The 26,286-nt window shown below is 37.6% G+C and overlaps 1 protein-coding gene and 1 pseudogene across 1 annotated transcript in view; one reads left to right on the top strand and one right to left on the bottom strand.

The window, feature by feature from the left end:
* Positions 1-6,612: 6,612 nt before the first annotated feature.
* Positions 6,613-26,286, top strand: part of LOC148122726 (selection and upkeep of intraepithelial T-cells protein 2-like) — a 28,192-nt gene continuing 8,518 nt past the window's right edge. Inside the window, exons 1-4 of the mRNA XM_087905009.1 lie at positions 6,613-6,690; positions 12,970-13,317; positions 14,870-15,151; positions 25,842-25,949. Coding sequence (XP_087761135.1) covers positions 6,615-6,690; positions 12,970-13,317; positions 14,870-15,151; positions 25,842-25,949 — 814 coding nt within the window. The 5' untranslated portion in view covers positions 6,613-6,614. The remainder of the gene's footprint in view (positions 6,691-12,969; positions 13,318-14,869; positions 15,152-25,841; positions 25,950-26,286) is intronic.
* On the bottom strand, positions 19,942-20,135 carry LOC148122727 (Nuclear RNase P; annotated as a pseudogene).

Genomic DNA, 26,286 nt, shown 5'->3' with positions numbered 1-26,286 from the left:
ACAGCTCTTTGTGTTACATCTGTGCCTCTGCTTTCTAGAATATAATATAACTAGTTTCCTACAAGGTATGTCCACTTTAAACTGATTGTTTTCACTTACAAAGATTACATTAAGTTTTATTCATGTTACTCATTCTGATGTGGGATCCCCCTCTGTATGTTGTGAATACCATTGGTTAATAAAGAAACTGTCTTGGACGTGCACAGGGCAGAATAGAGGTAGGTGGAGAAAACTAAACTGAATGCTGGGAGAAAGTAAGCAAAGTAAAGAGACATCATGTAGCCCTGCCGGAGACAGAAGCTCAGGATGGAACTTTACCTGGTAAGCCACAGCTATGTGGAAATAAACAGATTTATAGAAGTGGGCTAGTTTAGGATCTAAGAGTTATCTAGAAATATGCTTAAGCTGTTGGTCAAACAGTATTACAAATAATATGGCTTATGTGTGATTATTTTAGAAGTCTGGGCAGCCAGAAACAAATAGTCTCCTACAACATCATTCCTGTTTAGAAGTTATTTTTTGAATTTCTCCCTGTCTCTGTCTCTGTCTCTGTCTCTCTCTCTTTCTCATGTTCTCACTTTCTCTCTTCTCTCTCTCACTCTTCTCTCTCTAGCAAGAACAAAAAAGAAAAAAAAAAAACAAGAAAAGAGACACACACTCAAAAATCAAAACAAACAAGTGACAGACCAATAAAGCAAAAAGAAAAATGCAATAACAAAGGAAAATAAAATACAAAGTCCTCTAAAATACCATTGAGTTAGTTTTGGGTTGGTCAACTACTGTTGGGCTTGGGGCCAACCCAAATCTATATCCAGTGAGATACCATTTGAGAAAACCGAGTTTCCCTTTGGCAGTAGAAACAACTGCAGATAGCTCTTATTATTAGGGATGAGATGCCATTTCCTACTTCCCAATCTCAGCGCTGGGATCCCGTCTGGCTTAAACCTGTGCAGATTTTGTGTGTGCTGCCACAGTCTCTGTGAGTTGATAAATGAATCAGTCCTGTTGTGTCTGAAGGACATTGTTTCCTTGCAGGCATCCATCACTTCTGGCTCTTACAGTCTTTCTGATTCCTCATCTACATAGATCCCTGAAACTTAAGGGAGAGGGATTTGATGAAGACCTCTATCTCATTTAGCATTGAGAGTTCCAAAGTCTCTCACTCTCTGCATATTGTTCAGCAGTGGGTCTCTGCAATGATTCCTGTCTACTGCACAAAACAGTTCCATCATGCTGGACTGTGCAGAGCTAACAGGAACTACCACATTTACCATAATAACAGTACACCCTAAGTATTAGACTGGGCAGGCAAATAGGTTACTGTAGTAACCATACTAATGGCATAACTTAAGGTTTTTAAGAAGAGCTTAGCATTTTAAGAAGTGATCCTGGACAGTAAAGAATTACAAATACACAATAGTACAGATTCAGACGTAAAAGGCCTTTAAATGGATCACAGTATTGAATAAATGTATGCAGGCTTAGGGGAGAGAAGAAAAGGAGTATAGAGAGTCATAAAATAAAGTTAATACTTTAAAAAAGGGGGGTAAAATATTTAAAGAAACAGAGTACAGATAGTCATAGATTAAAAGAAGTAAAGAAAAATAAGCCATGTAAAAATGGAAAATTCACAGAGAGTCTGGATTCTGCATATTATTGTGTTTTTTTTAAATTTTTTGACTGTGAAGGAGCTAAGCATAGAGAGACATTTCATTGTATGGGCTGCTAAGCTAAACCAGCATGTATATTATAAAGGTATCTTGACTTCAGAATTTGGGTCTAAGGATATGGTACTTTGGAAAAGAGGTTCTTTTGTTTTCACAGAAGATGAGAACCTGTGGATTGCTTCTACACCAGTATGGTTTCATGGACCAATGTCTCTTGAAAGGTTGCCATAAACATCCTCAACTGGCCAAGGTGTAGAGAATAAAAGAATGAGAAATGCTCAGCCTTAATGAGACATCCATACCATTCCCACTCCTCTCAAAGATTACAGATCATTGTTGAAGAAATGGAGGAGTACAAGTGCCAGAGACATTACATTAACACAAGAAAAATGTTTTCTGGATATAGCTGGATATTTGCATATATAAACTCTCAGTGGTCACAGAAATATGTACACATATATTCAAACTCAAACTAGACAGAATTCCAGCATGGAAAAAGATGTTTGGTATGAAATTGCCCCTCATAGTTGAAGGGTCATTGACAACTGATAACTGATGAGAGAGGAAGAGGGAGTTTCTCTAACAGTGTAGTTCCTGATAAGCAGTGTACTAGCTTGGAAGACAGTGCATCCAAAAATATTTGAGTAGTACAGATTGATCCTAACTGATGTATTGGTTAGATTTTACAAACTTGACTCAAACCAAGACATATCAGGGAATGGTGAATCTTAACTGAAAAAAAATGCATTCATAAGATTGGTCAGTAGATAAGACTTGTTACAGTGTCTTGTTAATTATTGATATGAAAAAATCCAGAACACTCTGTGTTGTTCCAACCCTGGGCATGTGGAAAGAAATCAAGCTGACCAAGTCATAAGGAGCAAGCCAAGAAGCAGATTTCCCTCCAAGTCTTCTGCTTTAGTTCCTGCATTAAGGGAGTTTCTAGTTTGGTTTCTGTGATTGACAGAGTGTGACCTGAACTGCAACTGCAATAAAACTCTTTACCTCCATATTGCCTTTGGTCATGTGTTTTTTCATAGCAAAAACAATAGTTTGTTTGTTTAGATACAGGACACCAAGCTGACTGAGAAGGGAAGGGCAATGGATCTGGGAAGAACTGGGGGTGAATATGAGCAAACTACTTTATATAAAAATCTCAAAAAATTAATAAAATATATTTTAAATCATTTATGTTTATACATTTATAATCTCTTACTCAAGCATGATAAATTTACTGAGGGTTATATAAATTTTTTGTAGAGATATAATTACATATTTGATGAAATATACTTTAACATTCATGTGTGCATACAGGTATAAAAGTCTGCAATATTTTATAAATATATGTATGTACATAATTTTCTAAGTGTATCATATTCATAGTTGGTCTATACTTACATATGTATGACATCTGTATTGAACATTTAATACATACATTTGTGTATTAAAAGACTTGACTGCAGAGACTACAGTCCTCTGCTCTACCAACCAAGCTATCAAAGGGAAACACAGAGAAAAATGTAGAGCTCAATAAAAATCAATAAAAAATGATAAAAGACTTTAGTGCAAATAGATACACATACACTTTAATATATATCATATATGTTTCCTAAAGTTTCATAACATCCCTTGTTTCTCCCTGAAGCTCACCTATCATAATTCCTCACAATCCTTTCTCCCAGTAGCTACTGCCAATTACTGGGAGTGTTTTGAGTTGACTTCTCTCTTTCCTGTCTCCAAGATAGAGTTGCTCTGTCAGCCTGGAAAACTACTGTGCTCCTTTGCTTAACTGGACCAACTGATCGTTTTGCTTCAAGGTTATTTCTTGAAACTATTGGAAGTTCCCACTGTTTCATGGAATGCTTCATCTGGACTTAAAGTCATTTATTTGTGTTTCTGCAATTCCCTCTCTCTACTATGTATAGATCAAGCATTTAAAATACATTCATCATAGTTTTTCATTCAACACTCACTATATGATAGGTGTGGATCAGGTTTTGTTTTGCTTCTTCCCTAGGCGAGGCGAGGCAAGTCTTGCTAGGACTTGAGTAACACCAGTCACAGTCACTGAGCTAAACAAAGGTTTTATTCGTGGGTTGATATACCAGCCTCTTAGGAAGTTCCCTGGTAAAGAGACCTATTTATCAGGCTTGTAGAATCATGGGGTCAGACTTTCAGATTATGAGAGTTGAAGTTTGGTGTTAGTTTACCTGATCCACATCTCTGTCATGTTTGGTGGCTTCAGGAAAATTGCTGGAGCACTGCCAAAACCTCAGGTGTCTCAACTGATACTTTCATAGTGACAACAGAACTGACTTGGGATCATCAGGTTCAGGTAAGTAAGGGGATTTAGTAAGATTTTAGGATTTAGTAAGATTTTAGGATATGGGTCTATCATCACAGATAATTTCTTTTTTTCCTTTTCTTCTTCCTTGTGCCTCCTGGGTGGAATACTGTCCCTCTAGAAAAAAGATCCAAGGACTTAGAAAGCATATATTCAAAGTTAATAAATCTTGGCGTTAAAGAATGGAGAGTTACTGTCTTCTTGGGGAAAAACCTCCTAAGTTTTGTTTCTGAGTGAGTATCTTAGTGGATACTGAGATCAGGCTCTGGAGTTTTGTTTGTTAAAGAAAATATATTCCTATGACTACTTTTTCTCAGCCACATAAAATGAGATTTGTATCCATCCCATGTTCTTCTCAACCAGAATAGCTTCTTTATAACTAGTTGTAATAAACAAATTCAGAAAGAAATAGAATAATTGAAATATCCCTGTTGAGTTTTTACAATGTGCCTTTAAAAACTCAATTTCTACATCGTCTAAGACAAAAAGACAAGTACTTCATGTTCACAGTCATACACGGAAATTTAGAAGTTCATCTTCCAGAAGTAGCTACATAAAAAAGGACTGGGACAAAGTGAATAAATAGACATATTAATACAGAAGGGGAGATTTTACAGGAGTCCCACACTGAGATAAGGAACTACAGACCACTAATGACTCCTGGGAGAAGGAGAATTAGCCTGCCCCATGGATGAGTTCGCTTAATGGTTGTTCAATACAGAATGGTTAGCCTTGAAACCATACACACACCAAATATGCACAAAGAAAAAGTAGCCCAACATGGTGTGTATATGTTTCTGTGTATATAGAAAATTCATATATGCATATATATATATATACATTTTCTTAATTGCTGATGTTACAATGACATGGTTTTGTATATTACAATGAAATAATTGACTACACACACACACATATATATATACATACTCACAAATATGTACTCATCTGTGTATATATGCATGTGTGTGTGTGTGTGTGTGTGTGTGTGTGTGTGTGTGTATAACAATAGTAAAGTAATAGAGGCTGTTGGCTTGAGAGTGGTGATGTGAAAGAAGCTGGAGGGAGGAAGGGGAGAAGGAAGTAATGTAAGTCTATTTCAAATAAACATAGTTTTAAAAAGTTGATATCATTGTAAGATGCAGAATCTTTGTCATTAGACTGGAAAGGGGAAGGAGATGGAGAAGTGAGAGATATGTGTTCTTTTCAAATGTGTTAAAACACAGTTATCTAGGAGAAATAGTTATCATAGGGCAACTCTGATTTAAAACAATTTGCTCCCGGTGCTGCATACATTAATCCCAGCATTTGTGAGGCAGAGGCAGGCAGGTCTATGAGTTTAAGACCAGCCTTGTCTACAGAACAATTTTCAAGACAGTGAGGGCTAAAGAGATAAACTCTGTCTTGAAAAATCAAAATGAATAAATACATAGAAGCAATCATGGTATGCTTTTAAATGAACTGGAAGAGATCAACAATAGGCTCTAGCTTGAAAAGTTTATATATAGAAGCATCACACTGTAGCACATAAAATGTACAGTTATTAACTTTCAATTAATAGAATGTTAAAGGAAATTAAAATTGGACTTTTTGAATAAAATATGCAATTTTCTTGGAGGCATTTTAACTCACAGCGACTGTGATTACATGCATAAAACTTGTTCAGGATTAGTGCCATCATTTGCCATTGGGGAAACAGGAGAAATCCACAAGACCTCACCCCACTCTGTGACTTTATGTGAAGCTAATAATTGCTGGGGAAGGGAAGAAATGCTTTTGCAATGGTGTAGCCACTGGTGAGCCACATTCCTGTAAACAAACCTTTACTATAATCCTGTAAATATTCTTATTAAATTCAAAAGATTATCAAACAAAAAGACATGAAATTATGAAGGAAGTAATTGGAAAGAGGATGATTAACAGGAATGGACAAACATAAGAGAGGGCAATAGAGGTGACTAGAAAGTATATACATGATTAAAATGTCATAATGACATCAATTATGTATAAAAAATGAAAAGGGATGGAAAGATAACTGAGTGATTAAAAGCATATATTTGCTCTGGAAGGACCCTGGTTCAGTTCTGACAGTCAAAAGGTGATTCACAAACGTATTTAACTAGAGTGCCAGCATATCCAATAACCTCTTCTGACCTCTATTGAAACCAGGAAAGTAAATAATTCATAAATATATGCAAATAACACACACAAAATAATTTTATAAAAAAATTGCAAAATTTATTTGATTATACACACAAACATACATGGAAACATTTTATTTTGTTCATTCAAAATTGAAGAAGGATATATCATAAACATTTTTATATTACTACAATAAATAGCATATCAGATGAAGGTATAGTATAGTGATATTTCATTTATATTTTAATAAATAAAGCTTGCCTGAAGATCAGAGTCTAAAACAGCCTCCCTTGTCAGCCTTACAGACCAGGTAGTTGTGATACACAACTGTAATCCCAGTAGCCCACTAGTTTGCCTTAGAAACTAGGTAGTGCATTCCTTTAATCCCAGAGGAACTTGATTTTTGCAGCTTGTTGCTTGTGTTTTCATTGGTCATTATTTTTTGTCTCCTGAAGGGTATAATGGGAGCTACAGGAGTACTTCTTGGCACACACTATGTTGCCTTGTTCCTCCTTCAGATGGTAGCACGGTGTTCAGGTATGAATCTCTCACTTACATTTATGAGCCTTAGCAATGTCAAGTGTGCCAGGAAAATCAAGGTATGGTACAAGAGAGGATATTTAAACCATAGTCCCTAACGTTTGAGTGTAGCAATGAAGGGAAGACAGTTAAGAGATTATCCAGCTGAGAGAAGCAAGTAATTATGTCTAATCAGCACATAGTCTTTCCTTGTGTTTGTTTCAGCTTCCAGGAAGACAGTACCATGAAAGAGATCAAATGCTTGCCTTGAGGACTCAATATTCGTAGAACTTACATATCACTTCTATGCTGAGGGATTGGTATAGGCTGCAGATGCATATTAAAATTCATCTGAGTCAAGAATATAGTAGGAGGAAAAGAGGAGAGAAATGGAATAGAAGAATGAGATTTTAACTTTGTAGGAACATCTTTGCAAAGCACAAATAAATATAGATCACTCAAAGTTATCTAAATGAGAAGACTTGGATGAAAATGATATTTAAGGTGTAGAATATCGCAACAAAAACTCACTGTCCAATGACGAAAATCTCACTGATGCACATTTGCTTTGCTTCCATACTGATTAGACTCATTCCTGATGCTATAAGTTTCATTTGGTAATGAAAGATATTGAGTTGTGGTTTTATCTTCTTCCATTACTTGGTGATTTTATGTGGATTATCTTTATATATGTATGAAGCAATTTTAGTAACCTACTATTGTATTTGATTTCCATATAGCCTGTCATATCAGCCTTAGTTTTAGCTGTCCCCTGGTCTCTTCTTCATTCCCCACCTCCATTTGATCCTCCCATTACTTTCCCTGTCCATCCATACCAACATATTTTGTTTTCCCTCCCCACTAATCACTTACTCTATACCTACCCTCTGGTTATATGGGTGGTAGCTTTCTTATTGAAGAGTACCTCTTCAGTTAGACCTGTTCTCAGCTTCCAGAGAAACCCCCATACTGATTTTTTTGTGACTGTACAGTTTTGAAATCCCACTAACAATGGATGTACACTCATGCTTCACATTCTTGCCAACATGTGCTGTCATGTTTTATTGTCAAAGGCAATTGAAGGATAAAAGATGAAATCTGAAAGTATTTTTGATTTGCATTTCCCTGGTGGCAAAGGTTGTTGAACATTTCTCTTCTTTCTTTTTTTAAGCATAAATATTTTGTTTTATTTTAAAACTATAGAAAACTTCAGGAGGCTTCTATATTGAAGGAACAAAAATCAACGGAGAGTAAAGTGTGAAAAACACAAGTCTGAGCTAAAGGGTTCCCTAGCCCATGCAATAGAACCTGAGTTCTATTCCCAGTACCAGAATAAACATACACAGCAGGGGAGCATGAGTGCTTGATGGAACCAAGTTTCTGAAGACAATGGGAAGGGGAGAAAACCCAGGAGTGAACACTCACCTGTAATGGTTCTGAGATCTGAATCAACACAACTATTTAGACAGTGATGAGTTACAGATGACAATAGAAGTTGATGGATGTGGACTGAAAATACATGGGGGACAGAGAGTGACATTACAGTTCTCTGTCACTATAGAATTTTAAGACAAAAAAATATATGAAATCATTTTTTCTTTAAGTGTTTCACAGTCCTTCGTGTTTCCTCTTTGAGAATTCTTTGTTTGGATCTGTACCACATTTTCAATTGTGTTATTTGTTTTCATGATATCTAGATTTTAAATTTATATATATACTTTAGATATTAGTCCTCTATCAAATGTGTAGTTAGTAAAAATCTTTGTTCAAATGATAGTGTTCTTTGCTATGTAAAAGTTTATCAGTTTCATGAGGTCCCATTTATTAAACTCTGTTCTTAGTCCCTATGCTAAAGGCATTCAGTTCTGAAAGCTTTCTCCTGTGCTAATGAGTTTAAGACTATTCCTCAATTTTTTTTCTATTAGATTCAGTATATCTGGACTTACGTTGAATTCCTTGATCCATTTGTAGTTAAGTTTTGTGCAGACTAATAAGTATGTTTTTACATTCTTCTTCATCCAGTTTGACCAGTACCATTTGTTAAAGACGCTGTCTATTTACAGTGTATATATATGGCTCCATTATCAGAAAGTAAGTGACCATAGGTGTATGGACTACTTATGTTTGGGACTTCAATTTGATTTCAGTGATAAATATATCAGGTTTTGCTCAGATATATGCAGTTTTCATTACTATATATATGTGAAAATTGTCCTTTCAAGATCCCTGAAGAAGTATTTTGGAATTTTGTTAGGTGTTTCATCGAATAGGTTGCTTTTCTTAGGATGATAATTTTTGCTATATTGATCTTATTGATGCATGAGAATGGGAGATCTTTTCTTCTGATATCTTTTTTTTAAATGCCATGTCTCAAGAGATATTTTATTTTATATTTATTTATTTATTTATTAAAAATTTCCACCTCTTCCCCGCCTTCCTTTTCCCTCCCACTCCCCACTTCCCCCTTCCCACCTCCCCCTCCTCACCTACCCCTCCCTCTCTAGTCTTAAGAGCAGTCAGGGTTCCTTGCCCAGTGGGAAGTCCAAGGTCCTCCCCCATCCATACAGGTCTTTTATAGGTGAGCATCCAAACAAACCAGTCTCCCACAAAGTTAGTCCATGCAGTAGAATTAAATCCCAATGCCATTGTCCTTGGTTTCTCAGTCAACCTTCATTGCCAGCCATGTTCAAAGTGTCCATTTTGATCACATGCTCCATGTCTCCCAGTCCAGCTGGCCTTGGTGAGCTCCCATTAGATCAGCCCCACCTTCTCAGTGGGTGGATGCACCCCTTGTGATCCTGACTTCCTTGCTCATGTTCTCCCTCCCTCTGCTCCTCATTTGGACCTAGGGAACTGATATCTTATTCAGTGTCTTAAGGTTTTATCATACTTTCATTTGCTTGGTTAGAATTATCAAGATATATTTCATATTATTTGAGGCTACCATGAAATGTGTTGTTTTTCTGATTTCTTTTTCAGTTCATTTGTTATTTTGATATAGAAAAGCTGATAATTTTATGAGTTTATTTTAAATCTGGCTACTTTATTCAGCGTTTATCAGCTTTAGGGATTTCCTGACTATATTCTTAGGATCACTTATATATACCATTATAATAATATCTGCAAAAGTGCTTTAATTTATTTTCTTCTTATTTGAATCTTTGCTATATATGAACTTTGAGTATAATGTGCTATGGGGAATTTCTTTTCTGGTCTTGTATATTTGGTGTTCTGTATGCTCCTTTTTCTTTGATAGACATCACTTTTTTTTAAAATTAAAGGAAATTTTGTTCTATTATTTTATTGAAAATATTTATGTGTCTTTGACCTGTGTTTATTCTCTTTTTCTTTTGGTATTATTTGTAAATTTGTTTTTCATAATGTCTCAAAGTTCTTGAGTATTTTGTGCCTAAGTTTTATTAGATTCAACATTTTGTTTGACATAGGAACCTATTTCTTCTAACTGGTCATTAATGCCTGAGATTCTCTCTTTTGTCTCTTGTGTTCTATTGATGAGTTTTGCCTCTGAGACTTTTGTTCAAGTTCCTAAATTTTTCACTTCTAAGTTTTTCTCACTTTAGGTGTTTATTTATTCTATTTTCACTTTCATGTCTTGAAATGTTTCTTCACTTTATTCCACTGTTTGTGTTTTCATAGATTTCTTTAATAGATTTTCTCATTTCCTCTTTAAAGATATTGAACATATTCATAATTGTGATTTTGAAGTCCTTGTTTTGTGTTTCAGCTATTTCATTCCTTGGGGCCTATGTAGGTAGTATGGTCTACTTGAGACATACTGTCCTTGCTGTTATTTAATTTTCTTTATGTCATTATCTAGGCATGTGGGTTTGGAATGATTGTAATTCTAGATGCTGATATCTGATTTTGTCTTTGTTCAGTGGGTGTTCCATTCCTTGGTTTCTGTTGCCCTCTCTGGTTCTTAAGAGAATGTGGGTGGCTATGAGTTTGGTGTTTGGTATGCTTCTGAAATCTTTCCAGGTGCAGTAATTAGGGGTAATGGGTGGAAAGTAATTTTAGATATTGGGAGATGACGTTTGGGAATGGAAACTAACTGGAAGGGGAAGTTGAAAGGGTCCAATGAAAGGGGAAAGTTGGATGTGTTACCAGGATCTGCATAGACCCTCCTTCTGTAACAGGCAGTCTGCTGCAGAGATGAGGATAAAACTGGAGATTGGAACTGGAAGACAAGATGGAGAATGAATATTGCCTACATGCTTTCCTTGTTATCCCCAGTATGTTTCCAGGGAGTGCCCTTGGGAACTGGCAGTTGAGACAAAAGGATGGTGTGGTAGAGGTAGGTTGGAGGAGAAAATCTGCATGGTTTACTGGTAACAGGGATAGGAGTGTGGTTAATATACCCAGTGAGATTCCAATAGAAAAACAGAGGTTCCTTTTGACAGTGGGTATCTATTTCAGACAGCTCTTGTTAGGGGTCAGAACCTATTTCCTCTCCCTACTCTCAGTGCTGGAACCCTGTCTGACTTAAACCTGTGCAGGTTTTGTGTGATGCCACATCTCTGTGAGTCGATATAGGAACCAGTCCTGTTGTGTCTGAAAGACATTGTTTCCTTGCAGTCATCCATCACTTCTTGCTCTTGCAATCTTTCTGACTCCTCATCTACATAATTTTGTGAAGATTAAGGGTTATGGGTTTGATGAAGACAACTCATTTAGCATCGAGAGTTCCAAAGTCTCTCACTCTCTGAATATTTTCCAGCTGTGAGCTTCTGTTTCAATTCCCACGTCTGATAAGAAACTTTGGTCAAGTCACTGATCTATGTGTTTAGCAGTATGTTACTAGAGTCATTTTATTATGTGTTATGGCAGAATGATATTATGTTTTTATCTAGGGCCATAACTTATCTGATCTCAGGTTGTTGATCTCTTTACAAGTGTCAGATAAGGTTTCTATCTCATGGAGTAGGTCTTAAATCCAAACAAAATTGATTTGGTTTATGTACTAACATTTGTGTGACTATTGCACCAGATTATTTTATTAATTCATAATATTGTTAAAACAGCAGAGTTGGTTTCTTCACTGACCTATTGAAAGACATTTTTATGTTTTTCCAATTTTTAGCAATTGGAAATAAAGTTGTTACTAACATTTGTGTAAACTTTCAATATTTATGTACTTTACAGCTCATTTGGACTACATGTAGAATCATGACTAATGGAAAGAAAGTATAGTAAAGGTACATCTAACACTGTCAGAGAGTGCCAAACTCTCCTCCATAGTGTCTGAATCATTTTGTGTTGCTGCCAACAAGAAATGACAGTCATATTGTCTTCATCTTTTGCCATCATTTTGTGTTGTCAATGTTTTAGATTTCAACTATTGTAATAACTGGTTGATGGCTTATTGTTGTTTGATTCACAATATTCTAATGTCACAAGATTGAGCTAATTTTCATTTTTATTTGCTGTAAAGGCTATGTTTGCTCTATTTTGCTCTATATCATGTGGAACAGTAGATTTCAAGCTGAGTATTACCCTGAGTGACTCCATTCTACAGTGCAGAAGTGTGTTACATTTTAAGTTCACATGATGAGGCAGAATAACTGTATACATTTGTGCAAGCCAACATTACCAACCCAGTATAATTCATAAGGAGCAGAATTACAAATAACTTAATCATACAAGTTAAGAAAATAACACCTATTAAAAGTTATCAGGGTAGATGAGGAACACCTGGGCACATGGGCCTATCAAGATTATATCATAAAACCCTGGCCTGTTATTGAATATGCCGGACCAAGGGAGGTGCCAGCCCCCTCATCTGAATCACACAGAAGGTGGGGGATTTAACACAAAGTGGCAGCAGTGCCTGCCTCATTCTGATCTACAAACTTTATGCAAGTATCACAAGAATCCACACGGGCTGTGGATTCCCTACTGGCCGTAGAGCCTCAGTTCAGCAAAATTCCCACTACATGACGTGGCCTATTCCTATTGCAATTTCTTCTGACTTGTTCTTGGGCATTGCCTTCATTTATCTTGAGCCCAGCCTGTCTTGAATTGACTCGGAATCTCTAATAGTTCCTTAAAATCTCTTCTAACCATTTGTAATAACACTTTGTGTATTAGTATCAATTAAGTAATTAGTAATTACAGTGTCTTCAAGATAAACAAAGTGACCTTCTGTGAAGTAGTATGGATGTTTGAGAGAGAGGAGGAGAGGACAGAAGAGAAATAAACAAAGACAATGATTTCAAGAAAAGGTGTGAGCATGTTTACTAATTCATACTCTTAACTTTTAACTATTCTCCTTCACAGAAGCATTCACAGTGACTGGCTTGACTAGGCCAGTCTTGGCTCCAGTGGGTGGAAATCTTGAACTCAGTTGTCAGTTGTCCCCACCACAAGATGCACAGCACATGGAGATTCGCTGGTTCAGGAACCGCTATACACAGCCTGTGCACCTGTACAGGAATGGTAAAGACCTGCATGGAGAAATCATCCCCAATTATGTGGAGCGGACTGAACTTCTGAAAGATGACATTGGAGAAGGAAAAGTGACCCTCAAAATCTTCAGCGTGACTGTTGATGATGGTGGACCATACCACTGTGTCTTCAAAGATGGAGAATTCTATGAAGAGCACATCACAGAGGTCAAGGTCACAGGTAGGCATGAACTTCTCTGAGACTGCTAGGTACCCATGATTCAAAGCCTATCTTGGATTGAGTGGTAGAAAAATTATCAGTGTTTGACTCTTATTGCATGGTTTTATTAGTAAGCTGAAACTAAACATTTGGTTTTTTAATTAAATGCCAAGGAAGATGAGAAATGAAAATTGTTACAGTGCAAAAATTGGTAATAAATAAATTTTGTTATGCCTATACAAATTGTTTTATTTCTAAAACATCATCACATTCCTTTTGGGTTGTTGTATTATTCCTTCAGATATTATTAGCATTACTTTAGTAATTTTCCAAATGAACTGAATTTTTAAAATATACTTCCTACTATAAAGTTGGGTGAGTGTGGAGTAGAGAGTATGTGGGGAGGATTGCAGGAGAGGATAATATAATAAAAATATTATATGAAATTTTTAATTAAAGAAAGAAAATATTATTTTTTCTGATAATACTTATATTTTCTCTGAATCTATCTACTGACTACTTATTACCCACTTAATTTTCCTAAATCTTTCCCAAAAGATTTTAATCACATTTATCACTATCCTCAGATATACTATACATGAAATATGGAAACTATGTGACATTTATGCTCCTTTTCTTACTCTGAATTATTCTGGATTAAAAATAAAAGAAAGGGAGACAAAGGGTTTAAATTAAACTGAACAAACATATAAATGTGTGCTCTTACATGCAGAACTCAAGACCCAGCCAACTAGTCTTTATTTTATGTCAAGCATCATTCAATGTTGTAGTCTACAGCAAAGCTACACAATGTAGGTAATAACCATTTTTAGTAGTCTATGTGATAAAAGTCTAATAATTGCCATTTTTAATAATCTTGTGGGTCAAACAGCAAGTGTGTTAGCACACATACATATTTTGTTATCCCAGGGACATTTTACTAGACAGAGCAGCTTTGGTACAGTGCTTTAAACCTCCACTCATTCTCTTTTTGTCAATACATTTGGCAAGTTTTATAACTCAGAACATATGTCTGAAAATAACTTATTTCCTCTAAATTATAATGTACTTTTCATACTTCAATGTATTGCTTGTTTTATAAGAAACATATTTTATAGAAATTATCTACTATGGATTACACAAAGTTTCAACTAAAGATCTACAATTGTGTTTGTTGTGAAATTCATTTTTATAATCTATTTACAGTGGCTCTAAAGTAACTAGTGATTATGTTAAAAGAAAACATAAATTATAAATTTTTGAGTGTCTGAATTTTGATTTCTGCTCTTCATAACCCGGAGATCTAGCTTAATTAGACTTGGTAATTAACCAAAATATTTTAAATAAATGAATAAATAAATGAAACAGGAATTTCTCAGGTTACTGACTGTGTATTATAGCATTTCCATCTATTTCTTGATATTTTCATGAGATTCTTATTGTAACCAGAGTCAAGTAGAATTTTGCTTATTAATGTATCTTTTGAAACTGAGATTAAAACTGAATGAGTCTTTATTTTTTATTGTTTCCTCTCGCATTTATACCTTTGTCTTCCTCTGTTGCTTTCAACCAGCCACAAGCTCAGACATACAGATTTTTATGCATCCCCCGAATACCAAAGGAGTGATGTTGGAGTGTCATTCAGGAGGTTGGTTCCCACTGCCTCATATGGAATGGAGAGACAGCAAAGGAGAGGTCATTCCAGCAACATCAAAATCCCATTCACAGGATGGAAACAAATTGTTCAACATGACAATGGCCCTTTTTATTAACACCAGCTCCTACCAGAATGTCACTTGCTATCTTCAAAGCCATCAAAGTCGCCAAGAAGAAAGCACAAGTATCATCCTATCAGGTAAACTATGTTTCTGTGTTTCAGGAACAGCAATTGTCCAACATCACTCCTTTGGTATTTGGTTTTTTTCCCTGACTTTGTTCTCAAGGACTTACTTCTTCTTGTCATTACTCATCGCTTTGCTGACACTTACTCTCTTGAATGTTTTTTCTATTTTCTTGCTCTATAGTCTTGACTATTGCAGATTGCGTTTCTGTCACTGTGATAAAACATGGTGATCAAAAACAAGATGGGGTGGGGGAAGAGTCTGTTTGGCTTGTATTTCTACATCTTAGTGCTTCTTCAAGGGAAGAAAGAGCAATAGCTGAAAGTAAGAACTTGAAGGCAGCTGAAGTAGAGACCACAGAGGAACACTGTTCACTGGCTTGTTCTTTATAGCTTCGCTGGTTTTCTTTCTTCTACAACCCAGGTACAGGTGACCAAGGAGGGCACCACCCACCCCCAGGGTCCTGGGCTCTACCACATCAATCATTCAAGAAAAAGTTCCCCTCAGAGAGCTACAGGCCAAACTGATGAAGGCGATTACTCAGTTGGGGGTTAATTTTCAGAGATGACTCTAGCTTGTGTCAAGTCAACAAAACTGATATATTAACACTGACATTCCCAGGGCATAGCTTTTGAGTCCTTACTCTCTTATGACTTCCATTTATTTATTTATTTATTTTTGCTTTACATACCACCAAAACTCTGATAGTTCTTCAAGTTATGTCTTCTCTCCTTCTGCTCTCATCTAAAAACTCATAGGCAATTCAAAATTTTAATAAACATCATAAAATTAGTACTAAAGAATTAAACTCATGGTTACTACCAAACTTGCTTAATTTATTGATGCAGTATCATATTTTCAAATTTTCAGAACAATATTATTAAAATTACTATAGACTTCCATTTTCTATCCCAAGCATATATACAGAGAAATAATGCTGGGTCTACCTTTAAAATATATTCAGAATCTTATTGTTCCTGGAGTTCTGAAACAGACAACCAAATCTGACTCTGGTGGTTCCAATAATCCAGATTTAGTACATTTCCTAAAAAGGATATTAGGTATGAAACCTGATGATAAATAAAGAAAATACAATTTAATTCACTCTGGTCATACTGATAGAACAAGTCTCAGGATGTCCTCACAGTGACAATATAGGCCTTGAGATTACAGACGTGAATGAACAAAAGCAAAATTGAGATGATTCGCACAGCCCTCTGAATATTCTTCACAACAGGGTTCCCGTCTAGAAGGTGTTGGGATGTCATTCTCCATTTGATGTAGATCTGCAATCATGGGATTTAAGGTGAAATTAGGAATCCAGCAAGCCTGAAAAGAATGAACCACAGAGACAAAATAGGTAAACAATTGGATATAATTCTCATTAAATCTCATTATTTTTTAACTGTCATCTAAGTCTAAATTATGAATTATTATTTGGATATAACGCCTTAAAACTTTCCTGTGTCTTATCTAGTTTATGATGGTACACATGATGAAACACAGAGATAGGTGACTTATTTAAAATACTGTTTGTGTTAATTACCCTAAAATTGCTTCTGTTAAAATTGCTTATAGTTAAAAATCTCCCAGTTTTTTCAGTTATTTGTGCCCCCGTTACCTCCATGGTCACACCTCCTAGCGTTGTTGTTCTCCACCTCATTTACTAATACGTACAGGTAGATGAGCTCTGCCTGCAGATTTTTCCTCTAGTGTTTTCTATTCCGGCATAGTGTAAATTCATCTAACTTTCCTTATCTCATTCAATTCCATGTTCAAATATCACTTCCTAATGAATATTACCTTGACAGCCAACCTAAAACATGCAACTTGCCTACATCTATGTACTAGGAAGTATCTGTTTCCTTACCTTTTTACTTTGTTTCCATTCTTATTGGCTCCACGTGTCTATTATGCAATTGCATTATTATGGTATTCCTTTACTTCTGCACATTTTTCTAAAATAAATAAACAAATAAATAAATAAATAAATACTTTGTGATTGTATATACTAATCATCAAACTGTTTCAAATTTTGTATTCCACATTGTAGTTAAACAAACAAAACATGATATTTTAAAAGAATTAAATAAAATCAAAAGAAAAGATTGTAAGCATGAAACAGTATTGGTATCTATCCATAAAAGTAGACTTACTTTCTAGAAGAGACTTTTAAAAAGACATAATGTTGTTAGATGGCAGTCAAAGAATCCCAGGCTAACTCCAAGATAAACCAAGTATATTTCCTTTATTATAAGGGGCAAACTCACAAAACAGAAATGAAAGGACCAAGCTCCTCTCTTCTGCGCCAAGACAGAGCAAGGTATTCCACCTTATAGAATGGGATCCAAAAAGTGAGTTCATGCAACCAGGATAAGTCCTGCATCAACTGCCAGAGAACCCCCAAACAGAACAAGCCACATGACTGTTACCCACATTCAGAGGGCCTAGTTTGGTTCCTTCCAGGTGCCCTAGCTGACAGTCCAGATTGCATGAGCTCCCACTAGCTCATGCCAGCTATCTTTTTCCCCATCATGATCTTGATCCACCTTGTTCATGTGACTATTCTTACCTCTCCTCAACTGAAGTCCAGGAGCTCAGCTCAGTGCTTGGCTATGGATCACCGCAATTACTTTTGTCAGTTACTGGGTATAGGTTCTATGATGACAATTAAGCCAGTCACTAATCTGATTATAGGGAAAGGCCAATTCAGGCACTATTGCTAGGAGTCTGAGCTGGGAGAATTCCTGTATATTGAATTTCACTAGCACTAGGTTTTTCCATAATATATAGTGGCTCCCTTTATCAAGACATCTCTTTCATTGCTCTTCCTCTCCATCCCTCCCCCACTCAGCCATCTCAATCCCTTATGTTCCCATCCCCCATCCCATTCCCTCTACCTTTACTCCCAGTTTACAAGGAGATCTTGACTATTTCTGCTACCTGGGGCCCTTCATTTGTGTCCCTTTTAGAGTCCCCCATTTTACATATTTTCACTACAGTTGTGGATTGTAGCCTGGTTATTCTTTGCTTTGTGTCCAGTATCCATTTATAAGTGAATACATACTCTGTCTCTCTGGGTCTCGATGACTTCATTCAGGATGATTGTTTTTTCTTGTTCCATCCACTTACTGAGGCGCGCATCCTGACCAGCAGGAATGAACGCCACCAAAACGAGAATTCCTTCCCTGGTCACATCTTTATTCGGAGCCCTTTGATTGAGGAAAATTGGGGGAAGGGAAGATAGAGCAGGGACGAGAGAAAGCTTAGAGAGAGGAAGTTGGGCCCCGAGGCAGCTGCTTTTAAACGGTGGAGAGGCTTGAACACTGTCCTGATTGGTTAATGCCATTCTGCTGGTCTGAGCATGTGCAAGCAAGGGTGCAGGCAAGGGTGCTCAGCCCCACATGGCTAAGCCAGGTATACCTCCAAACTGCAGGACCACCTGTGCCTCCAGGTGGCTCCCAACAGCTCCCCCTATTAATGTCTTTAAGAGCAATAAGGCAAAACTATTTTCCAATCTGGTCCCCACTTCATGATGTGTGGACCGATTAAAGAAAAGAAAAACAAGACACACCCTTCCCGTGCAATGGGACACTACCCTGGGAGTGCTAGGGCTGTGTCTGCACACCCTCCGCCTATGCATACCTTCCTCTATACCGTGGGATTATCTGGTCCCTAGAGGGTACTAAGGCTATGCATGGCTAATTGCCTATGAGCTCTTTAGAAGCTGAGAGTCAAACTTGGGGTGAGGATACACATACCAAGGCTGCCAAAGTCTGTGCCACAAAGACCTTGTCCCTCTTCACTTGGGCTAGCAGGTAGCACACCAATCAAAGACATATAGCACTTCCACCTATACACAGCATGCCAAGAATATCTCTGTTCCCACCCATTCCTAAGGAAGGAAAAGGCAAAATAGAGTAAGAGATAAGAGGTTGAACAGGGTGCTGCTCAAGTCGATGGTGTGAAACAGCTGCTCTTGACACTGCCCAGAAGGTCATCTCTGCTGCCTCTGCACGAATCTTCCACAGCAGTATCCTTCATTTCTCTGGTCGGTCTTGCTGGCACCCAGATGTATGTCAGCATTCCTAGAAAAACATAAACAAAACTCTCCTCCCAAATTAACATTTAAGAGTACTAAAAACTCTCAGTGTAAAAATTCAGCACAATCAGTACTGGAAGTAGGCTGGTTTTGAACTTAGAGATTTGCATGTCTCCGTTTCAAAGAGCAAATCTTGTTTGTCTGTGCCATCAAAGCAGGCCTTAGAATTAAACGGAATTGCTTTCAAACAGAGCATGTCTGTCTGTTGCAGTTTTTCCAGCAATATTTTGAATTAAAAATTAAGTGTAAAGAATGCAAGAGAAATCCTTTCTCTGGGGGAAGCTGTCACTGGTAGTCCCCCTCTATTGTCTAAAACCAAAACAGTTGTCACTGGGAATTGAACTCAGGGCCTTTGGAAGATCAGTCAATGCTCTTAACCTCTGAGCCATCTCTCCAGCCCCCTATTCAGATGAAAAAACCTCTAGGTAGCATTGTTTTATTCCACCTGTTGCCAGAGGCAATAGGTAATGGTAACCAGGTTGACGCGCCTTTATTATGATAATTGCGACCAGTCCTGCCTGAAGTTTATGAGGGAAAACGGACGTCGTTAATCTCTCTGGCTGCTTCCTGCTGACGACAGGATGATGTTTGGGGGATAAATGTTTTTATCTGACTGAATTCTTGGCTGCCGCGGCTGAGGCGTGGCCCATACAAAAGCATGGCCCCGCCCCGGGCCGTGCGCGGGCTCGCCGTTTCACCTCAGGCAATGAATTCGCACCGCCGGCTGTGAGTCTTTTTCAAGCTCCAGCGAGGGGGGGGGGCTCTCCTGCCCGGTCTGCCTGTGCGCGCGTGGAGGGCTCGGTTAGGGCCGTGGGGGGCCCCAGTCTCAGACCTTCCCAGGGGCCGGGGAGTGACGAGCACTCAGCACGTGGCCCCGCCGATGAGCTTCCTCCGCCCACCCATGTTGCTATGGAAACGCGGTTTTTCCGCAGAGCCGATTAAGCTCCTCTCTGCCTTCTACGGTGCCACTCCTCACCACGCAGCTTCCGCCTCAGTCAGGCGAGTCCGCTCAGGTGCTGAAAAAGTCCTCCAAAAACCATAGCCTCGCCAGAAGGCCGGGACACATAGCCTCTGATGTCATAAGGACTTTAGCCCGCCCATGTCGCCACAGCGACCTGGCTTTTCGCACGCCTCTGCGGACTTCAGCAAATCCTACCGGCGTGCGCCACCACTACCGGCTACTTCTGTGTCAGTTAGCCACTGCAACGGTTGCCCAGTATTTCAAACATGCATATGAGAGCCAGGCATAGAGCTCTCCCATCAAAATTAGGCGAGAATCACCTCAAAAACTCTGTGGCTCTTTAAGAACAGGGAAGGCAGTCTTCGAACATGATCAAACGGGCCTCCCTACGAGACTGTTGCCTCCGAGTCTCTTATCAGTGAGTATGCAGGTGGACGGAGAGGGAGCGGAAGCCGCGGTCTCCCGTACCCCATCGTCCTCATAGTCCCGCCTTAGTTACCTCGCCTTTTTTGCTGTTGTTTTTATTCACACTCCTCCTGCACTGAACTTAAGGAATTTTTCTTCCCCATTGCTTTCTGTACCTTCTTTCAGATACCTTAACTTTGATTTTTTTTCTTTTCTTTTTAGGCCTATACTTTTTCCATTCTTTTTCCTCCCCTTTCTGGAGGATTTAACTGACGTCACTCACCGCTCCACGTGGCAGAGTTCTGAAATTCACGGCTCTCTGTGTCCTGGTGTCTGATTTCGGCTTTTTCTCCCAGGTTTTCAGCACGTTGCTGGGCGCTTCCTTCTCAGGGTCCCCCGGCGTAGTTGTCAGAGTCCCTTGGCGTCCCGGAGTTTCGAGCACCAGTTGAGGCGCGCATCCTGACCAGCAGGAATGAACGCCACCAAAACGAGAATTCCTTCCCTGGTCACATCTTTATTCGGAGCCCTTTGATTGAGGAAAATTGGGGGAAGGGAAGATAGAGCAGGGACGAGAGAAAGCTTAGAGAGAGGAAGTTGGGCCCTGAGGCAGCTGCTTTTAAACGGTGGAGAGGCTTGAACACTGTCCTGATTGGTTAATGCCATTCTGCTGGTCTGAGCATGTGCAAGCAAGGGTGCAGGCAAGGGTGCTCAGCCCCACATGGCTAAGCCAGGTATACCTCCAAACTGCAGGATCACCTGTGCCTCCAGGTGGCTCCCAACAACTTACCAAAAAAATTTCATGATGTCATTGTTTTTTACTTCATCACATTTTCTTTATCTATTCTTCACTTGAGGGGAATCTAGGTTGTTTCCAGTTTCTGGCTCTTGTGAATAATGCTACTCTAAATATAACTGAGAAAGTGACCTTATGGTATGATTGAATATCTTTTGGATATATCCCCAATAGTGGTATTGCTGGGTCTTGAGGTATGTTTATTCTGAATTTTATAATAAACTGTCATACTGATTTCTAGAGTAGATATATAAGTTTGCACTCACACCAGCAGTGGAGGAGTGTCCCCTTCCTCCACATCTTCTCCAACATAAGCCATTATTATGTCAAAATTAGTGTTTTTAATCTTAGCCATTTTGACAAGTGTAAGATGATATATCAGTGTCATTTTGATTTGCATTTCCCTGATGATTAAGGATGATGGAGAATTCCTTAAATGTCTTTTGGTCATTTGAGATTCTTCCATTGAGAATTTTCTGTTTAGATCTGTACCCCATGTTTAAATTGGATTATTTGGTAGTTTGATGTTCACTTTCTTGTATTCTTTATATATTTTCAAGATCAGCCCTCTGTCAGATGTGGGATTAGTGACAATCTTTTTCCATTCTGTAGGCTGCTGTTTTTGTCTTATTGACTGAGTCTTACAGAAGCTTATAAATTTCAGGAGGTCCCATTTATTAATTGTTGTTATCAGTATCTTTGCTACTGATGTTATGTTTAGAAGTGGTTTCCTGTACAGTACATTTAAGGCTACTTTCCACTTTCTCTTCTATGAGGCTCAGTTTAGTTGGATTTAAGATCTTTAATACATTTGGACTTGAGTTTTGTGCATGCTGATAGATATGGATCCATTTGCATTCTTCTTCATGCAACCATCCAGTTGTGGCAGCACCATTTGTTGAATATGCCTTCTTCTTTCCATTGTTCAATTTTGGCTCCTTTGTCAAAAAGGCTGTTCATAGGGGTGTAGATTAATATCAATGCCTTCAATTCAATTCCACTGATCTATGTGTCTGCTTTTATGACAATACTAAACTGTTTTTATTGCTATATCTCTGTAGTAGAGCTTGAAGTCAGGCATGTTGATGCCTCTAGAAGTTCCTTTATTATACAGGATTGTTTTGGCTATCCTGAGATTTTTATTTTTCCACTTGAAGGTGAGTATTATTTTTTCGAGGTCTGTGAAGAATTTTATTGGGATTTTGATGGGGAATGCATTGAATCTGTAGATTGCTTTTGGTAAGATTAAAATTTTTACTTCGTTGGTGCTATCTACCCAAAAGCATGAGCGATCCTTCCATTTTCTGATATCTTCTTCAATTTCTTTCTTCAAAGACGTAAAGTCTCATCATAAAGTTCTTTCAATTGTTTGCATAGAGTCACCCAACGATATCTTATGCTATTTGCAGCTATTGTAAAGGGTGCTGTTTCCCCGATTTCTTTCTCAATCTTTTTATCATTTGTATATAGGAGGACTACTGATTTTTTTGAGGAGATTTTGTATCCTGCCCCATTACTGAAGGTGTTTATCTGCTGGTATTCCCTGGGAGAAATTTTATGGTCACTTACATATACTCTCATTTGCAAATCGGGAAACTTTAACTTCTTCCTTTACAATTTGTATCCTCTGGATTTCTTCTTGTTTTCATATTGCTCTAGCTATTACTCTAACTAGAACTTCCAGTAATATATTGAATTGATATGGAGAGAGCACACAGCCTTGTCTTGTGCCTGCTTTTAGTGGAATAACATTGAGTTTCTCTTAATTTAGTTTGATGTTGGCTATCAACTTGCTGTATATTGCCTTTATTATTTTTAGGTATGTTTCTTGTAACCTGATATTTCTAAGACCTTTATCTTGAAGGGGTGTTGAATATTGTCAAAGGCCTTTTCAGCATCTACTGAGTTTATCCTGGGTTTTTTCTTTCATTTTGTTTATATGGTGCATTATGTTGGCAGATTTTCATTTTTGATCTATCCCTGCATCTCTGGGATGAAGCCTACCTGATAAAGGTGGAGGATTTTTTATGTGTTCTTAAATTTGTTTTTTTCAGTATTTTACTGAGTCTTTTTGCATGTATGCTCATGGGGGAGATTTGTCTGAAATGCTCTTTCTTTGTTGAGTCTTTGTGTGCTCTGGGTATTAGGTAGCACTTAAAAAAGAGTTTGGCAATGTTCCTTTTGTTTCTATTGTATGAACAATTTGAGGAGTATTTGTATTACCTCTTCTTTCAAATTCTGGTAAAATTCTGCACCAAAACCATATGACTCTGGGCTTTTTTTTTATTTGTTTGTTTTCTTGGGAGTTTTTTGATGACTACTTCTATTTTCCTAGTGGTTATAGTCTATTTCAACTGTTTATATGTTCTTGATTTAATTTTGTTTTGGGAAATATCCTTCTTCATTTCTTTTGACTAATTTTAGTTTGAAGTGTATTTTGTTAGATATTAGGATAGTTACACCAGCTTGTTTCTATGGTCCATTTGTTTAAAAAAAATCTTTTCTCAACCTTTTACTCTGAGGTAATGTGTGCCTTGTAGTTAAGGTGTGTTTATTGCATGCAGCAGAAAGATGGGTTCTGTTTTCCTACCCATTCTTTTAACCTGTGTTTTTTAATAAGTGTACTGAGTGCGTCGATATTAAGAGATACTAGTGATCACTGATTGTTAATTCCTGTTGTTTTTGTTTTTGTTGGTAGGTTTAGTAGTGTTTTGTGTTTCCATTTATTGAAGTTTGTTGGTGTAAGGTTATCTGTTGCTTGTGTTTTTTTCGAGGGTGCAGCTAACTTCCTTGAATTAGAGTTTTCTTTCTAGTACTCTCTATAGAACTGGATTTTTGGATAAATATTGTTTAAATCTGGTTCTGCTGTACAATATCTTCATTTCTCTTCATATGGTGATTGAAAGTTTTGCTGATTATAGTGATGTAGGCTGGCATCTGTATCTCTTAGTGCCTGCAGAACATCTATTCAGGACCTTTTGTATTTCAGTATTTCCATTTAGAATTTGGTTGTAAATCTGATAATTCTGCCTTTGTATGTTACTTGGACCTTTTTCTTTGCAGCTCTAAATATTATTTATTTATTTTGTATGTTTAGTGTTTTAATTATTTTATGGTGAATGAACTTTTTGGGCTAGACTATTTAGTGTTCTGTAAGCTTCTTAATGTGAAATACCCCTCTGTATGCTGTGAATATGTTTTCTTACTACTGGTTAATAAAGAAGCTGATTTAGCCAATAGCCAGGGAGAATATAGCTAGTCAGGAAATCCAAACAGAGATACAGAGAGAAAGAAGGTGGAGTCAGTTGCCAGAGGAGTAAGATGTCAGAACATTGCCCCTAAGTCATGACCATGGGGCAATACATAGATTAATAGAAATGGGCTAATTAAAATGTGAGAAACAGTTAGTAGTATCACTGAGCGAATAGACCAAAGAGATTGTAATTACTGTTACAACTCAGAATGATTATTTTATAGGTGGTTGTGGGACTAGGTGGACTATAGAAAATCTTCTAGCTACAGTCTTATACTTTCATGGTCATATCTTTGTTTAGGTTGGGAAAGTTTTGTTCTATGATTTCATTGAATATATTTTTGGTGCCTTTCAGATGGAGTTCTTCACCTTTATCTATCCCTATTATTCTTGGGCTTGGTGTTTATGATGCCCCAGATTTCCTGGATGTTTTACATTAAGAGTTTGTTAGCTATAACACTTTTTTGCCAAATGAATCTCTTTCTTCTATCACATTTTAATGCCAGAGATTCTCTCTTCCATCTCTTCTATTCTGTTGCTTGTGCTTGCATCTGTACTTCCTGTTCATTTACCAAAATTTTCAGTTTCCACTATTCCCACTGTTTATGTTTTCTTTATAACTTCTATTTCAATTTTCAAGTCTTGTACTGTTTGTTTTACCTTTTTAGTTGATTTTTATAGACTTTCTTGGAGGGATTTATTGATTTTTTCTAATTTTTTGTTTGTCTTTTCTTCATTTTCTTTAAAAAATTTCATTTTCTTTTTAAGGGTCTTTATTATCTTTATAAAGTTATTTTAAGGTAGGTTTCTTCTGTTTTGTCTGCATTGGGATGTTCAGGTCTTACTGTTGGAGAACCACTAGTTTCTGGTGGTGCCCCATTGTTCTTTGTGATATTGAATGTGTACTTACACTGCCATCTATCCATATCTTCCTCCAATAGGTGCAGGTTGGATGCTGTTTCCAGGTGTCTTGGACTTCATTGAGTGGGGGTAGGGCATGGGATGTGCCCCTGGGGTTAGGGCCTAGAGAGCAGGGCTGTCCATTTAGGAAATCAGACTCTCACATCTTCCTTCTGGTGAAGGTGGGGCTAGACTCTTAAATTACAACAAGCTTCAGAGGAATCACCATTCATAACTAGGTGTATCTAAGTCTGTTTGTCAATCTTAAAATTTGTGACTCACTGTTTCAGGTGAACTATTTGCATGGAAAGGTGTTTGGATATGGATTCTGAGTATGATAGCATTTATGCCGATACCTTTCCTCATAACTTCCTGTGTTCATCAATATTTCATACAAGGTAAGTAGTATTGAGTGATGGAGAGTACAATTTGGAGTTTGAGAAGTAACTAAAGCTATACAGCCCTTGGTTCCAAAGACAGTCCGCCTAGGATGTCCTAAACTCTTGGTCACATGTAACATAGGACCATCCCCACTTTTTGGTACAACGTTCTTTGATTTTGCTGGTGAAGTTTCCCATATTGCTGTCTCCAAAGGTAGTGCTGTCTTTACTTTACTCAAGTTGAAACCCCTTTTACTATAGTGGTTGACATCCAAGTTGACCAGGGAGCTGTAAACATGTAGCTTCTGTATGTCATCAACCGTGCTGTAGTGAGTCACTCAGTAATGTAGATATC

The sequence above is a fragment of the Myodes glareolus genome, chromosome 3, assembly GCF_982192425.1.
Source record: "Myodes glareolus chromosome 3, mMyoGla1.1, whole genome shotgun sequence".
NCBI classification, from domain to species: domain Eukaryota; kingdom Metazoa; phylum Chordata; class Mammalia; order Rodentia; family Cricetidae; genus Myodes; species Myodes glareolus.
The sequence above is the reverse complement of the archived record's forward strand: the minus strand, read 5'-3'. Positions and strand labels throughout refer to the sequence as shown.